Here is a 16,275-nt window from a genome sequence, read left to right as displayed (position 1 = left end):
ATGTGGCAGCCATATTCATATCCATTCTATCATGCATCAATGAGTATCAATCGCTTCTGGAATATTATTCGATTTAATGATGGCAATACTCAAGCTCAGCGCTTGGAGAATGATAAAGCTGCTCCAATACGAGACATTTGGACAATGTTGAATAGTAATTTAGCAAAACATTATAAACCAACAGAATACTTGACAATTAACGAGCAACTTTATCCATACCGAGGTCGACCTAGATTCACTCAGTATATTCCGTCAAAGCCAGCTAAATATGGAATTAAAGTATGGTGGATATGTGATGCTGAAAAATGTTGGTGAAATAGTTGTCAAAGCAGGCACCATATAGAGGATCCGGTAGAAACATTACAATGGATAATTTCTTCCACTGGCAAAATTTTTACTATTTTGGAATTTGACAATCGTTGGCACCTTGAAGAAAAATAAAGCATACATTCCACCAGCAATGGCTGCAAAAACGTGAGAAGAATTATCCACTGTGTTTGACTTTCATGAAAAAGTTACCCTATGTAGTTAAGTGCCAAAAAGTAATTATGCTATCATCAATGCATCATGAAGCTAAAATTAGTGATAGTGCAAAGAAACAGCCAGAAATTATTGAATTTTATAACTGGTTTAAAGCTGGAGTAGACACAATGGATAAAATGCTTGGTAGATATACTACAAAAAGATCAACTCAAATGTGGCCTCTAGCATTTTTTTACAATATCCTCGATATTACCTTCCATGCATCATATTTTCTGTATTATTATGGGAATAATAAAATGATTGTTAATAAATCGTATGAACCACCATTATTTTATCGGGAATTGGGCAGAGAGATATGTACTCCATTCGTTGAAAGTCAGTCGAATAATGCACAAATTATTAGGCATTTATCAACGAAAGTGTCGATTGAATCTCTTCTTGGTCGAGTTATCAATCCGAATGCGCAACAGCGAACATCATCTGTATCATTGAGACTTCAGACGCCGCTCGATTCAACTAGAAGTTTATAATATTATTATTGTTTATAATAAGATTTATTGTTTAAATAAAAATTTACAAACTATATTGTCTATTATCAATTTAAAAGTCAAATTAACTAAATACCTTAATAAGCAGTTTCTGAAGTGTGTATAAACCCGTCGTTTATATAAATTAATCTTATTGGGTACCCGGGTGCCCGGCCGTTGATCGGACAGTTAATAGATCTAGAAAGCTTTTTTAGGCATCCTCTTTGTAGGATGTTAAACCAATCATTCATTGGATAAGTATAAGATATTTCTTTAAACAAGTTTTTAACATTCCAAATAAATGCTTTTCATATCTTATTTGTTATTGACAGGTAGGTAAATGCCGGTTCTAATCTTTAATAAAAAATATTACAAGATGTTTTAAGTCAATTTTTGCAATATATTTTATTGATATTTATAGTCTATTTAACATTGATTCTTCTTTAATAACAAAAACACAGGAATTTTATTACCTATTTTTTTTCTACTTTTCCTTTAACATACTATTAGAAATAAACAAAGTAAAAATATATGTATATGTAAGTAACCATCACAGTCACATAAATTGGCCAAAGCATAGACTGGCATTGGTACCACCAAATCCAAAAGCATTTTTTAAAGCAATTCTTCTTGTAGCTTTCCATTTCTGACTCTTCAGTGGAACAAAATTAATTTCAGGATCTTCACTGTCAGTTAGATTAATTGTTGGGGGTATAATTCCCTCTTCAATTGCCTTAACGGTAAACACCGATTCTAAGTTACCCGCAGCTCCTAATAAATGACCATGTGCTCCCTTGGTTGATGACACTGTGATATTACCAATGTTGTTATTGAATAATTTCCTAATAGCTCTTATTTCAATAGCATCACCCATCGGGGTTGAAGTAGCATGTGCATTTACATAAGTTATGTCTTCAACATTAATAGGTGAATTATCTATTGCCCGTTTCATTGCCAAAAATGCTCCACTACCATCAGGATTTGGAGCTGTTAAATGAGATGCATCTCCAGATAACCCATATCCTAATACTTCTGCATAAATATGAGCATTTCGTTGTTGTGCATGTTCTAATTCTTCTAGGATCAATATAGCACTGCCCTCACCCATAACAAAACCTTCTCTAAATTTATCAAATGGTCTTGATGCTTTTTCAGGCATGTTATTAAAACTAGTACTTAAAGCTCTTAATCGACAAAAAGCAGCTATTGATAATGGTGAAATGCATGCTTCGGTTCCACCACATACCATCATATCTGCATAATTTTCACGAATAAATCTAAATGAATCACCTATCGCATGAGCTCCAGTCGCACAAGCTGTTGATACAGAATGGTTTGGTCCTTTTAAACCATATTTTATACTTATTTGCCCCCCAGCCATATTTGGTAATATTCTTGGTACAAAAAATGGACTTATATGGTGATAACCTTTTTTTAGTCCTTCATAAGTTGAACAGATATCTTGCAAATCTACCATGCCCATTCCCACTGCTACTCCTGTTCGAAGTTTATCTTCTTCGTTACATTTTAACAAATCTGCATCTTCTAAAGCTTCTTTAGCCGCTAAAAGCGCAAAACCGGTAGCTGGAGCCATGCTTTTTAACTCACTTTTAGAAAAATGGTTAGAGAGCTGGAATTTACAACCATTTTCTTTGATAATTCCGGCTACTTTACATGGTAAAGTTTCATATTCTTGGCCATCCAATTTTGTTATGCCACTATAACCTGATATGACCGCTTTCCATGACTCCTTAAGACTAGTTCCCAAGGGACACAGAACTCCTAAACCTGTAACTACTACCCGTCTGTGCATATTTTTATAAACATTCTATTACAAAATAAAAATACATATAAACCAAAATCATAACCTCATACTATCATCTTTTCATAAAACACTGGCCAATTGTTAACGAATCGAATATCATAAACAAATTAATATCATCAAATGTTATTATGCATATTTGTATAAACAATTACAGAAGTAAAATTAAATGAATTGAATGTCTTTAATTTATTTATTGATAGTGGCTCTCATTAGGATGTTGACAAGTTCAGTTTCCCGATATGTCAGTTTAAGTGTCAATTTTAAGAGAAATACAAGTTACTTCGTTTTGGTCGTTTGTTGGCAAAACGATGCGGTTGTAAGATGATGGGCGATCAGTTTCGAAAAGTAGAACAATATTCGCCAAAATCGTCTCCAAGAGGGGCCAGGTCCCCCGTTGTTTCTAGACAAGATTCATCTGGAACTCTCAAAACGACCATCTTGCTAGGAAAGAATCCTTCCATAGTCCCTAGTGGACCATTTTACCTTTTGAAAGAGCCGCCAGGTAGTTTAGCTTATGTGTAAATGGGTATGTTTTACTGCATAATGTTTATTACAGGAGAGTCGGAAATTACTGGTGCTACGAATTTAATGGCCTACTATGGACTTGAACATTCTTATAGTAAATTTAGTGGCAAAAAATTAAAAGAGCAGTTATCTTCTTTTCTTCCTACCTTACCTGGTGTTATAGGTAGGACTGTATATTGTTAGGGTTATGCTATTCCAAAGCTAAATGTTGAACATTGTAGATTCCCCAGGGCAGGCTGATAACAGTTCTTTGCGTAGTGTTATTGAAAAACCACCTGTAGGTGGGAAGGATTTGTTACCTTTAACTAGTGCGCAGCTGGAGGGTTTTAGATTACATCCCGGACCAGTAAGTATTTTGTTTGTTTTATTATATTATGGGTATTAATGGGTATTATTTGGCAGTTACCTGAACAGTATCGTTATACCAATGCCACACCAATAAAGAAACATAAAAATAAACACAAAAAGCACAAACACAAAGAGGGGGGACCACCTTCAACAGAAATGACAGTAACAGACGCTAGTGGAGATACTCATGAAAAGAAACATAAGAAACAGAAACGTCACGATGAAGATAAGGAGAGGAAGAAACGGAAAAAAGAAAAGAAAAGAAAGAAACAAAAACACAGCCCAGAACACAGTGGTGGCTTAACGCCTAGCCAACATTCTAGTTGAACCACAGAGAAAGAAAGTGCAAATCAAAGTGAGAGTGAAGTGTGATTGGATGCAATTTCAGTTGCCTTTAAACAGAACTGAACATGTAAATTTGTAAGCGTTTCGGGGCAGCTGAATCAAAAAAAATAGTTTAAATTTAGATCTCTGTAAAATTTTTCACCTTTAAAGTATATCTGTAATATATTAAGTTTTAAAAATATGGTTGTCTGTATCTGTATAATCGCAACTTCCCATAATTTATTTTAGACCAGCAGTAGAATGTCGGAAAACCCAATGATTTTAAGAAGTATGGTTATAACTAACTTGTGTGTAACTATGTGTTATAATAAAAACTGAAAGCGTTCGAATTTCGAAACAAAAGTATTACGCGGACATAAAACAAGAATATAGTAAGTACTGCAGTGTTAACAAACATTTTCCACATATAAATTTCGAACGCAGTACATTTATATCAGAACGGAGATTTATTCGTTATGGAAGTTTGAATTTTAGATATCTTCCCTCTTTTTTCGAAAATTTTCGCTGGTTAAAAAAAATGTGTAAAAAACTAAGGTTGCAATGAAAAGATATCGATATTGTAAAAAAGTATTGATGCTAATTTAATGACTTTCTCATATTTTTGTTCCTGGCCGGTATCCCTTGGTTGTTACATCTTTTGATAAATATCCATATTTTTGTGCATTGATAATTATCGGTTATCCGATACATCATTCTATGCATATTCATAAATATATATGTCTTATATTATATAAAATAATTATATAAAAAATATTGATGTCTTTTTTCAAATGACTTCAAAAAATCTCTATTTTTGGCATCTTTAACATAAGTTAGAATTAACACACATTATTTTATGTAATGTACTACTTTTTTCTGCACATTTTAAAGTCTTTTCACCATCTAGGGTTTATCTGGACTGGACAGACTGTTTAATGTGGGCTCCGAACCACAGTCACTGAGATCATTTTCCTTGTTGGATTTTACACTCTTGCTTAAGGACAATCACAAACATAAATTTACAACCATGCATCAGCAGGATTCGAAACCACGACTATCGCAACAGCAGGAGGATCGTCCTGTCTTCTTTATCACTGCACCAACCAAATTGGTTTTAATGTATTATGTTAATGTTTATCATATGTTATTATAAGTAATTTTCAAGGCGTTTTTTTTAACTGAATTTATTTTAGACATAGTGAGAATACAATATCAGTATAAACCAATAATAATCTGTGATTTATCGAACAAAAAAGTTAAAGCTAGTGGCAGTAATGCCTAAGAGGCATATCGTGATATACAATACTATTTACAACTAATTAAATCATTATATTACATTATAAACTTCTTTATTAATTTTATGAAACAGTGAATTTTTTGAGTTCAATATTAAGACACTATAGAAATGGTTAATTTTACTTAAGTTTGATCTTCTGGCTCAGTCAGGTTGCTGTAATTTACATCATCGCTGATAAATATCTTATTTATGAATCTTGCACTTTGCTCTTCTTGCATTTCTACCTTAATCTTAGAATTTTTAATACCCTGAAATAGTCAAACCAATGAATAAGTAATGGCTATCATAGTATGTTATGTATGTACTTGACAATTAATGCTATTTCTGAAATGAACCTGTCGATGTTTTTTCAAGGCCGATGTGGATATGAATCCTTTGTAGCACTCGGGACATTTGTTAGGGCGTTCACCAGTGTGCGTCATTTCATGGGCCTTCAAAGTACTGGAGTATGTAAAGGCTTTCTGGCAGAATCGACATTGCCACTTTTTTATTCCTGAAATGTAACTTATTTGCAAATTATGTACTAATTAATTCAAGGGACCATTAACTACCCAGGTGAACATTTAAATGAGTTTTTCGATGGATCCATGTCTTGAAAGCTTTTTGGCAGAACTGGCATTTATATGGCCTTTCGTTCGTGTGAACCCTCAAATGGTTGTCTAATCTTTGTTTTATTTTATACGCCTTTGGACAGTAGCTGCATTCAAACTCTCCTAAAAATTTTATTACCATAATTTTATTTCCTATGATATAAAAAACCTAGATTTTAGTTTCATAGTTTCATCAGAAGCTAGTCTAAATACAGATATCAAACATTCTTTATACAGATTGTTTGTTTGACCGCCCGCTATGATGATGCGGGGACGTTTTATGTCCTTCTCTGGTGATTTCACCCATGGAAATATTTTAAACAATGTATAAAATAATGTACCTATTTCATAATCATTAGATTTACTTTTAGTGGTTGGCCTATTTTTCCTATACTATTTTAAATTCACTTGAAGTATTTTTACTTCAAATCATCTAACATCTTTTAAGGCTTTCTGGTGTTTTCTGTTGAATCCCTCATAATCAATTATTAAGTTAATTAACTTGTAGTTAGTAAGTTGTTGTTCTTGGATTTAGATTTCAAGCAATAATTTACTCAAAAAACTTTTTATCTCATTCACCAATTTTCCTGAAATAGGTTTAATTTTGAAAAGCTATTCTATAACATTTTATTGTATTTAATGTTTTCTAAGAATATATGATGATATTCAGGAAATACATATTTTCAAAAAAAAGTTTTTATTCTAATTTACGATTAAAATTCATTGCCAAAACGCTCATCACTGTCATATGATATGTAAATAAATCATGGACCTTAAGAGTTAAAGCACCAATATCATATCAATATAAGGTACAAGACCGTCCATGCAATAATGTCACGTCCAGGTTAAACAGCAAATAGTAAAAGATTTGTTTATATACACGAAACAATGCGAATTATTGGACCGATTTAAAATGATATTCGATTTATATGATACCTTTATTGTCTGTAAAAATTGGTTCAATTTCGGCGGATGCTAATCATAGTTAAAAAATATATGCATTGGTGAACATTGTCTTGTTTTAATGTACTTATTTCTAACACGTTTTTAGAGGTACAAAAAAACTCATTTATAACCAAAAAAGACAGAAACTAGATGTCTATAACCCCATGACGCCCGTATTAATATAAAAAAAGAAGAAAATCACCAAAAGAGCTCAATCGGTAGAATTTTGTTTTCAGGGTGCCCAGATATTAATTATTGTCGTTTTCCCGATGAATTGGGGAGTTACTGATGAACAAGAAACCAGACAGGATTCACCTGAGATTATATATATAAGTGGAATCCAACTTATACACACCAAAGCATTATTAGCGCCATGTAGTCTGCATGTCTAAACTATAGCAGCCATTGCAGACAATTAGAACATTGGAATAAACTAATACATACTAAAACATGAAAAGAAATTAGCACAAACATAAACTGAAAGCACTTGAAAATTTAAACATATAATTTTGTTACAATTGTAAAAATGTTAATACTATATGAAAATTATTTTTATTGTTATTATTACTATCTTACGTGTTTTATTTAATATTCAAATGAACATCCTTCGCATACAAGTATTACTCATTTACCTTTTTCATTTCTTAATTCTGCAGATTTACCATACTGTATAAAATAGTTCTTGTTCCATCCAGGTGCATCATGATTTTTCATATGAATTTTGAGGTTCTCCTCGCGTACAAACTGAGACGGGCATTTTGTACACTCAAAAAGCTGATGGTTTTGTTCCTCTATATGCATGTTAAGCTCCTCTTTGGAGCCAAAAGATTCGTGACACCTGCAATGCAAAGCTCTTATTGTCTGAGAGCTAGTCATGTTATAATCCTTACTTTTTACAAACGAAATAATGACCTTTGTGTCTTGCCATATGAAGGGCTATAGCATATTTGTGGAATATTTTCAATTCACGCCCGCACGACTCACAAAAGAAACTTTTTCTGGGCTTTGTAATTTCCACTTTTTGGCCTTTATGAAACTTTGTTATATGTAACTGAAGATTTCTATTTGTTGTATAACCTTGAAAATTATATGACTTACTAATGCACTAAAAAAATGTTTGTACTCACTTTGTCCACAAGTATCACACAAAAATCGAACATTATTATGGAAAACTAAAATATGTCTTTTGATATTCTGCTTGTTCACAAATTCTTTTGAGCATTCAGGGCACTTATACTTCTTATACTCTAATAGTGGATTTAAATGTTTCCGCCTGCGGTGGCCATACAAAGCTTTCCTATTTTTAAACCTATAACAATTTTTTTAAAGTATAAAACGCGATAACTTTCAAAACACTTACTGTTCATCACAAACTACACATTTTGTATTGTGTTCTTCTGATTTATAGTGCCCCATGAGTTCTTCCTTTGTTTTAAAACTAACCAAACATAATCTACAACATTTCAATCTTCCATGCTTAACCATCATATGATATAGCACACTGTAAGTGTTACTAAATTCCTGTTCACATAATATACAATTTAGGCTCGATTTATGCCAGTCCTGAAATTATATTTTAAAACCTTCAGTGAAAACTTTTAATAAATTCACCTCACTTACCTTATAATGCGCTTCTATATCTTCATATGTGATAAAACTTAAGTTGTTACACTGATTACAGTTAAATTTTGTTTGTTTGATTACCTTAATAATTCTACTTTTAGATTTCTTTTTGGACAGTCTGAAATTAATTCATAAAACTAATCTGATAAATAATTCATATCTAACAAACCCTTCATTAATATTTCCATCGCCACTGCATTCATTTGAAAGTTCATATTTAACAAACCCTTCAATAACATTTCCATCACCACGGCATTCACTTGAATGCTCAAATAATTTTAATTTATCATGGGTCATAAAGCAGCATTTTAGACATTTTGAGTTTAACCAGTCTATGTGATGAATATTATTTAAATGCCTTTCTAAATGGCTAAAAAAATAAATAGTGAAAATAGATGCTTAACCGAAGAATAAGTTATAAAAAAACCTTGATTCCTCCTGACAAATAGGACAAATTTGTGAATGACATTCTGAACTTTGTACAGTTGTATCAATTATTCGGCTTACATAAGTATTTTCATTGAAACTTAGCCATTTCTTGAAATTATTCTTTGTGTTAATACTTTTCTCTAATACAGGATTTTCATCATCAGATGAATGTATAACATCCCCATTACTATAATATTTAACTTAAATCGTACTTATTGATGTCACTATTTACTTACCATAAACTCAAGTCACTGAAAATGTTAATATTTTCATCTTTAAGTACCATTTGAGCTTCCTGTGATAATTCAAACTTGTCAGTTTCTATTTTCATAGATTTGTGTAATAAATTATCAGACCAATCAAGTAATTTAAGAAACTTTTGTGTTTCAGTTAACTGTTTTATGCAGTTAGTGCAAATTTTTGCTGGGATTCTTAAGTCTACCTAAAATATCTTTTAATATAACACATTATGTAGTCATAAATTTCTCTTTACCTTTCTTTTAGTTATATCCTCATAGCATTTAATTGCATTTATGTTTCCTATCATTGTTCCTTTCATTATTCTTAAATTTTCATTCTGCAGGCAACACCTACACACAGAGTTCAAATCCAAATAATCTAAAATAAAAAAGCTATACTGCAACACATTAATCCGCATTATGAATACATACTTGCTTTTGTTTCAATAAGCCCAATTTCCATTGCAGCTACACAAACAATATAGCAAAATGTAAAAAAATATTAAAGGAATTAAAAATTATATCATGACAGCTTTATTTAATAAAACTACTGCCATATCAACTACATACATCTATATTTTTCAAATGCAATACCTAAACATTACAAAATAAATCTTTAAACTGTCAATGTAGCTTAAAAGTTTTGTTAGTATTGTAAGATCGAGTTACAGAAAAAGTATATATCGATAATTGTAAAATATCATTCTTAATTACCCAACAAATATTTTGTAAAGAGATTTATTAGTGCTGTTCAATTATGGCTTAATATATATATATATATATTAGTTGTGGCAAAATATATAGTATATCGATTCTAAATATTCATCGATATTTTTTCAACAACTCTAATATCGTATCAGAAATCTTGCTATAATTTGAAAGAGAATTATTAAACAGAAAGCGTCTACTTGAAAAATTGCTTGTTATTCAGAATCAGCAAACACAGAAATAACAAGCTAATTAGCTAGCGACTCTTTTCGTCTCCAGAACATTTATGAATAGAAAACGACATCTAACCTTTAAACGGTGACAGTGACTCATAGCTTCGATCAGCCATAAACAGACAGGGAGGCGATATATCGACAATGTTTCAAAAGTCTGATTAATAAAATAAAAACCTAATATATAATAAAATCCAACTATTCGACAAACATAATTTTAATATTTTGCTTGCCAATATTTTACTAATATCGATATTCCCCTGATTGTCGCAAAACATATAGATATAAATAAAATATACATTTTGTTCCGCTGTTAGCTCCTCTCGTCTGCGGCCCATGACATTGAAAATTGACAAAAAAAATAATTTATATAAACTACTCGAACAAATAAAATAGATTGCCTCCATATAATGCATTCACAATGAAATTTTGCGAAAAATATTGGATAAAATAACAAAATCACATTCAGTATCATAATGAAGAATCCCTTCTCTTTTTTCACATACACCTATGTATTATGAGAAGAGCATTTCTGCATTATATAAAAATACCCCATTCTCTATATATTAATAATCAAAATTATGGCTACCATCAACGATTTCACTCCCGACTAACATAGCTGACTCATACAACCTTCACTTGTATAATAGGGATGTCGGTCACAAAAAAAATATCGAGATTATTCTCCATTTTCGATATTATTTCAATATTGTTATGTAAGAGAATAAAAAATATCATTATTATTATTTATTATTACAAATTTATAAGATTCTGATATTTGTGATTTGTAATATGTTCATGAAAATATGTAAGAATAAATTATATATCATATTATGCATTGTATAAAATAAAAACATTAAAATTATATAGCGGCTACAAAAAAAAGATATTTCTATAATATTTATCGTATTAAAGCATATTGATTATACCTAACACCCGAACTTGTTATGTACTGGATATAACTAATAGGTAATCATGAGCACTATTACACAACCACAAAAATATGTGGCTTAATGGTAAACATGGTTGGCCATGCACTTAAAGTATACCCTATTTTGTGTATGTGCAGTCATACAAAGGCAAGGAAGGTTGTAGTGCTAGTAAATAGGCATAAATACATTCAATTTGTCGAATACAAAAGAGCTTATGCTTATTTTAAGCTTTGGTTTTATGAGCATTAAAACTTGACAACTGGAATGTAAACCTACATAATGAAAAATAGTCAATACTAATATAAACTCATCCTGTAATAGTAAATAAAAAAGAATTGATTTCAATATGCTGAAAAATTTAAATAGAACACCAACTTAGTGTTAGGCATAATCAATATACATATATATATATATATATATATATATATATATATATATATATATATATATATATATATATATATATATATATATATATATATTATCATCAATCTACAGCCATTTTTAGGAACCAATACTGATGTTTTAGAACTACAAATACTACTCACCACTGTTGTAATTTGGTCTCTTACGGCAAAATCTCTCTATTTTACAGATTGTTTTATTGTCCTTTATCCATATGTTAATTATACTTCATATTATATTATTAGATATGCAATTAATATATCACAAACCATAATTATCAGAAGCTAATATAACTTTAGTAAATTTTATCATAATTATGAAATAATCAAATGTTTTATTTAATGTTACAGAGCAACAGAAAGCTATATAATAACTATTTCTTGAATTAATATAACTATACTATTACCTTTTGATGGAACTTCCTCAGATGTGTTTGGTGCAATTACAATATTTGGTTGTGGTTCTAAAGAGAATGAAATAGACATTAATACAAATATGAAGTATCTATGAAATCAATGTTATCAGCAATGAACAAAAAAACCAACAAATTAAAGATGGTGACGTTTAATTTACCTTCAATACAATTTTCAATTATCTCTATTTCAACACACTCTGGCTTTATACTCTGGATAATATTTTCACCATTATCAAATATTTGTTCATAAGAACTCGGTTGGCTATCTACAAGAAATAAATATATAATAAAAATATATATCAAATGCAATATTATATATAGTCTATATGTAATAGTATACATATGAATATAGAGTCTAATCAAAGTTGCTTTATATTTACAATATAAAGGACATAAACGGCTATAAACTTTTATTCTTAGATAAATTATTTGATAGTTGAAACTCCACTAAAATAACAGCTCCTAAATGCAAACCTTTTAAGAGGATTAACCAAAGTTTAATAAACTAGGAAACTTGCTGTAAAGCGATTCAGGAATTAAATAGTGCAGAACATGTTGAGCAAAGCAAAACTTTTCTCCAGAGTCCCCTACTGAGTTGTCTCTCTATTACTCTATGGAGATATTGCCTCTATTAATTCAGCCTCAATTTGTGGGTCTGATTTCTTCATAATTGCATGTAAACAACAAATCACAATTAATTTCTTTTTTCCAAAGGTTTACTGAATAACCTGAGATGTACACTATGACGCAATGTAAAACTTTGTTTACCCTTATAGGAACATCTGGAATTAAAGGTATAGAGTCAAATTAATATCAACTCCTGGTAATACATTCCCTGTTAGTAAAGATTGTAAATTATCTAAGGCACCCTCATGTTCATCCTCTTCACAATTTCCTAAACATGAATGAGATGTTCTTTTCATCTTCACATGTTTTTCATCAGAACTTATAATGAGCTATTTAAATAATTTCTCAACATACCAGCCGAAAGATGTATATTCCTGAAACCATGAGCTCTAATAGATCCAAAAAAAATTTTCAAACTATCTCGGTTAAGAGTCCTTAAGTCCTTAATATTTACTTGGATACTTACTCAAAATTTTTTCTTTAATAAAATGAACCCCCCCAACGGTAATTATTAAATTTGTAACTGACGACACTCTAACAAATTTGTTTTTACTTGGGCAATAAAATTTTGTACTATTGAGATATTGAATTGTTCTGTACCAACATTATTCGTGTATCGAACTTATAGTTTTTCCCTCGAAAGGCTTGCATTCAGGAGCTATTCTTTTTCCTTTTCTTGGAATTTGTACAGGCATAGATGGCTTATAATTTGAATATTCTTTTTGAGGTTCTAGAAAAATGAAAGTAGGAAATTGGAAACGGGGAATAGGAAAAGGGAACTTAGTAATTAATTAAAACTGATGAGCAAAAGAGTAGTACTGGTTGAATTAATACAAAATTTACCATTACCTTCTGGAGTTTGTTGAAATATTGATGACACTTGCTTTGAACAGCCTGGTTGTGCGCCTGGAATGATGGAAATAGGCACTACAAATATAGTAGTTTATAAATTAATGGTAATAATTATGAACAGAAAAGTGACTGACTCCTTCAATTTACCTTCTCTATCATTTTGATTTTGATCCTCCATTTGTATATATTCTGGGCTCGCGGTTTTATTCTCACCATCACTAAATTGTTCATAAGTACTGCATTTACTTTCTAGAATAAATTATATCAATTCAAGTTTATTCATTTACATATTCATATATATACATATATACATATACATATATACATATATATATATATATATATATATATATATATATATTTACCAGGTAAAAACAATGTCGGATAAGCATCTACCCTAAGACCAGTTCGCGAAGGAACAGAAAGTTTAAATTTATCACAAAAATGTCTATGACACACGCGGTAACGATCATAAATTTGTTTCATATTTAACCCAATCAGGTTAGGATTTTTAATGTTTTCTACCCATTTCTTAAAGATCGCCGGATACTTTTTTAACGGAAAACGATGATGCATTTCCTCACTATCTGTGCATCCGGGCACACAACACTTCCTAGAACGAGAATGCATTTCAACTACCGACCTGTATATACTAATAAAATAATAACTTAATTTAATCTATAAACGTTATAAAAAGTTGACCACACTATTTTCTATATAAGGCACATTGAAAGTGGTATTCAAAATAAACATAGCATAGAAACAATGTGTAGAACGATGAGACAAAACCAAATCAATTAAATCCCGTCGCGGTTCTTAGTATAGCGATTAAAACAAGTAGTATCTTAAAGGTAGCGACATCTACATGTTGGACGAAACGAAACATTTCCCCAAAATTTCCTATAAAGTTAAATCTCGATTTCTCTATGTATATAGAATACATAAAATTATATACAATGTACTTAACCTAACATAAATAATAGTATTGGGGATATGAAAACCGAAAAATATCGATATTTTCAGTTGCAAATGCGAATATCGATATTAAAATCCTAGGGGTTACGAAGGAGACTATTGAACATATGTTATTCAAACTCCACCAGACGGTAATTGAGTGAATTTGGAAAAGTGCGTGGAAAAGTATGACTGGGGCGGAAAATTCGATATACGTATCGTACGAATTTGACGTGGTTTTAAATCGACAGGAAGGAAAACACTGAATTAATCTGAATGCTTTCAGTGCTTACTATATATAAGGACATAATTGATAGCAGATATAGATTACAGATAAGGAAAGAATAGACCCAAATCTACTTGCTATTGAGCATACATTAATATCATATAAGAATATTTATATTACTCATAAAAAAAATGTATATATACATATATATATATATATTTATGTATACATATATATATATATATATATATATATATATATATATATACATATATATATTCCTTATTCTTTGATATTACTTTATATAGAGTTGGGAACTATTGATAGTCGCAAAACAATAGAACTAAGAGATAAACAAAAAAGTAATCGAACTGGTCGATTATCGCAAAACAGTGTAACTAACCCATAATCACAAAATATAAAGATGTATATAAATCTCTATATTCTGTGTCCATAGTTAAAAGAGTAGTCGGCTGAGAATAGTGTTTACTATTTCAGTCAAATGGACCCTTCAACATTTTCCAATTGTGATGACAGACAGAAATGTACGAATTCTGTACTAGGATTGAGAGAAAAATATTGAAATATCATTTCATATATAAATAGAGTATTACCCAAGAGCCACCTTTTTCATCTTCAAAATATGCTTTAGGAAAATGATATGAAATATATAAATTGATGAACACTTTAAATCATTCTCAAAACATACTAGCTGAAGGATGTTTATCCCTGACTCCATGTGATCTAATAGATCCAAAACAAATGTACTCTATACAATCTTAGTTAATATCCCTTATATAAATACAATGAGTTGAGGAAATAAATCTTAAAGTAGAAGTCAAATTTTTAATTGATGGCACTATAACAAAGATTTTATCGACAGAACAAAATCTCTATTTAAATATACAATAGCTCTATTCCAAAATTACTAAACTACTAATTAATTCTTACCTTTTTGGAGGACTTCTTTAGGCAATGACATCCCATCTTTCAAACAACTGGCTAAACTATTCAAATTAATATTTTCCCCACTGTCACTTATGCCTTTAGAAGTAGGTTGACTTTCTGTAAAAAAAAAGCAATATATACATGTAATAAGCATATAATAGAGAGATAATAGTATGTCTACCTGATAAAAATAATGTTGGATATGCATTTACCCGAAGACTGGTTCGTGAAGGAAGGGTAATTCTGAATTCATCACTAAAATGCCTGTGACAAACACGATGACGCTGATATATTTGTATCGTGCTTAATCCAGTTAATTTAGTATTATTTATTTGATCAAGCCATTTTTGGAAAAGAGCGGGATCATTCTTTGGAAAACGATGTCTCCTTTCAGTACTATCTTTACACCCGGGTACAGAACATTTTTTACTACAAGGATGCATTATGATATTTTTAATTTTTATACTGATTAATAATTTAGTAACAATTAATATAACACAAAAATATGCAGAGCAGATATGAAGATGCCCCCTTCAAGAACCAACTTATTAAAAGCGTTGGGAACTATCGACTGAAAACAGTCGTAAAAAATAACCACTGAAAATACTAACTAATATTTTGCACAAATGCATGGTTGGGCTGTTTTTTTCCATTCGAGATATTAGACGAAGATGTACGAGTTCTTGTCTGTATAAAAAGTGAGATAGGAAAGGACGGAGATGAATACTTGGAGCAGTTAAATTTAAATGTCTTTATATTCTTCAATGATAGTATAAGCGAGACAGAGATGTATATATATTAATTCACGTGATAACTTTAA

The 16,275-nt window shown here is 30.5% G+C and overlaps 3 protein-coding genes across 10 annotated transcripts; 1 reads left to right on the top strand and 2 right to left on the bottom strand.

The window, feature by feature from the left end:
- Positions 1 to 1,396: 1,396 nt before the first annotated feature.
- LOC143190726 (3-oxoacyl-[acyl-carrier-protein] synthase, mitochondrial) lies at positions 1,397 to 2,932 on the bottom strand. Its single transcript, XM_076395252.1, has one exon. It carries the CDS (start codon positions 2,821 to 2,823, stop codon positions 1,567 to 1,569), a length of 1,257 nt encoding a protein of 418 aa, XP_076251367.1. The 5' UTR covers positions 2,824 to 2,932; the 3' UTR covers positions 1,397 to 1,566.
- A 145-nt stretch (positions 2,933 to 3,077) lies between these two features.
- On the top strand, positions 3,078 to 4,234 carry MED19 (Mediator complex subunit 19). Its single transcript, XM_076395256.1, has 4 exons — positions 3,078 to 3,337; positions 3,392 to 3,523; positions 3,582 to 3,706; positions 3,763 to 4,234. Exons 1-4 carry the CDS (start codon positions 3,157 to 3,159, stop codon positions 4,033 to 4,035), a joined length of 711 nt encoding a protein of 236 aa, XP_076251371.1. The 5' UTR covers positions 3,078 to 3,156; the 3' UTR covers positions 4,036 to 4,234.
- A 1,125-nt stretch (positions 4,235 to 5,359) lies between these two features.
- On the bottom strand, positions 5,360 to 16,081 carry LOC143190724 (uncharacterized). 8 transcript variants are annotated; one of them, XM_076395243.1, is made up of 19 exons: positions 15,637 to 16,081; positions 15,459 to 15,572; positions 13,475 to 13,576; positions 13,325 to 13,381; positions 12,007 to 12,114; positions 11,840 to 11,896; positions 9,588 to 9,623; positions 9,410 to 9,534; positions 9,153 to 9,358; positions 8,915 to 9,103; positions 8,657 to 8,857; positions 8,485 to 8,605; positions 8,225 to 8,427; positions 7,992 to 8,173; positions 7,755 to 7,941; positions 7,497 to 7,702; positions 5,881 to 6,042; positions 5,635 to 5,822; positions 5,360 to 5,577 (listed from the first exon to the last, which is right to left on the bottom strand). In XM_076395243.1, exons 1-19 carry the CDS (start codon positions 15,896 to 15,898, stop codon positions 5,452 to 5,454), a joined length of 2,832 nt encoding a protein of 943 aa, XP_076251358.1. In that variant the 5' UTR covers positions 15,899 to 16,081; the 3' UTR covers positions 5,360 to 5,451. The 8 variants fall into 8 exon arrangements, with proteins under 8 accessions (XP_076251358.1, XP_076251357.1, XP_076251359.1 ...); XM_076395242.1 differs by having other exon boundaries at positions 13,325 to 13,402; positions 15,637 to 16,064; XM_076395244.1 differs by lacking the exon at positions 9,588 to 9,623 and having other exon boundaries at positions 13,325 to 13,402; positions 15,637 to 16,064.
- Between the last annotated feature and the right edge of the window lie 194 nt (positions 16,082 to 16,275).

The sequence above is a fragment of the Rhynchophorus ferrugineus genome, unplaced genomic scaffold (assembly GCF_030347505.1).
Source record: "Rhynchophorus ferrugineus isolate W39M unplaced genomic scaffold, kcgeb_rfMv2 rfM2, whole genome shotgun sequence".
Lineage (NCBI taxonomy): Eukaryota > Metazoa > Arthropoda > Insecta > Coleoptera > Curculionidae > Rhynchophorus > Rhynchophorus ferrugineus.
The sequence above is the reverse complement of the archived record's forward strand: the minus strand, read 5'-3'. Positions and strand labels throughout refer to the sequence as shown.

What these genes read in the sequence shown, in the direction of transcription:
- LOC143190726 (XM_076395252.1), bottom strand. Translation starts at nt 2,823, where the DNA reads ATGCACAGACGGGTAGTAGTTACAGGTTTAGGAGTTCTGTGTCCCTTG.
- MED19 (XM_076395256.1), top strand. Translation starts at nt 3,157, where the DNA reads ATGATGGGCGATCAGTTTCGAAAAGTAGAACAATATTCGCCAAAATCG. An exon ending in TACCTTACCTGGTGTTATAG is followed by an intron (nt 3,524 to 3,581) that starts GTAGGACTGTAT and finishes TGAACATTGTAG; the next exon opens with ATTCCCCAGGGCAGGCTGAT. An exon ending in TTAGATTACATCCCGGACCA is followed by an intron (nt 3,707 to 3,762) that starts GTAAGTATTTTG and finishes ATTATTTGGCAG; the next exon opens with TTACCTGAACAGTATCGTTA.
- LOC143190724 (XM_076395242.1), bottom strand. Translation starts at nt 15,898, where the DNA reads ATGCATCCTTGTAGTAAAAAATGTTCTGTACCCGGGTGTAAAGATAGT. An exon ending in ATATAGAAGCGCATTATAAG is followed by an intron (nt 8,428 to 8,484) that starts GTAAGTGAGGTG and finishes ATATAATTTCAG; the next exon opens with GACTGGCATAAATCGAGCCT. An exon ending in GAAATAGCATTAATTGTCAA is followed by an intron (nt 5,578 to 5,634) that starts GTACATACATAA and finishes TGACTATTTCAG; the next exon opens with GGTATTAAAAATTCTAAGAT.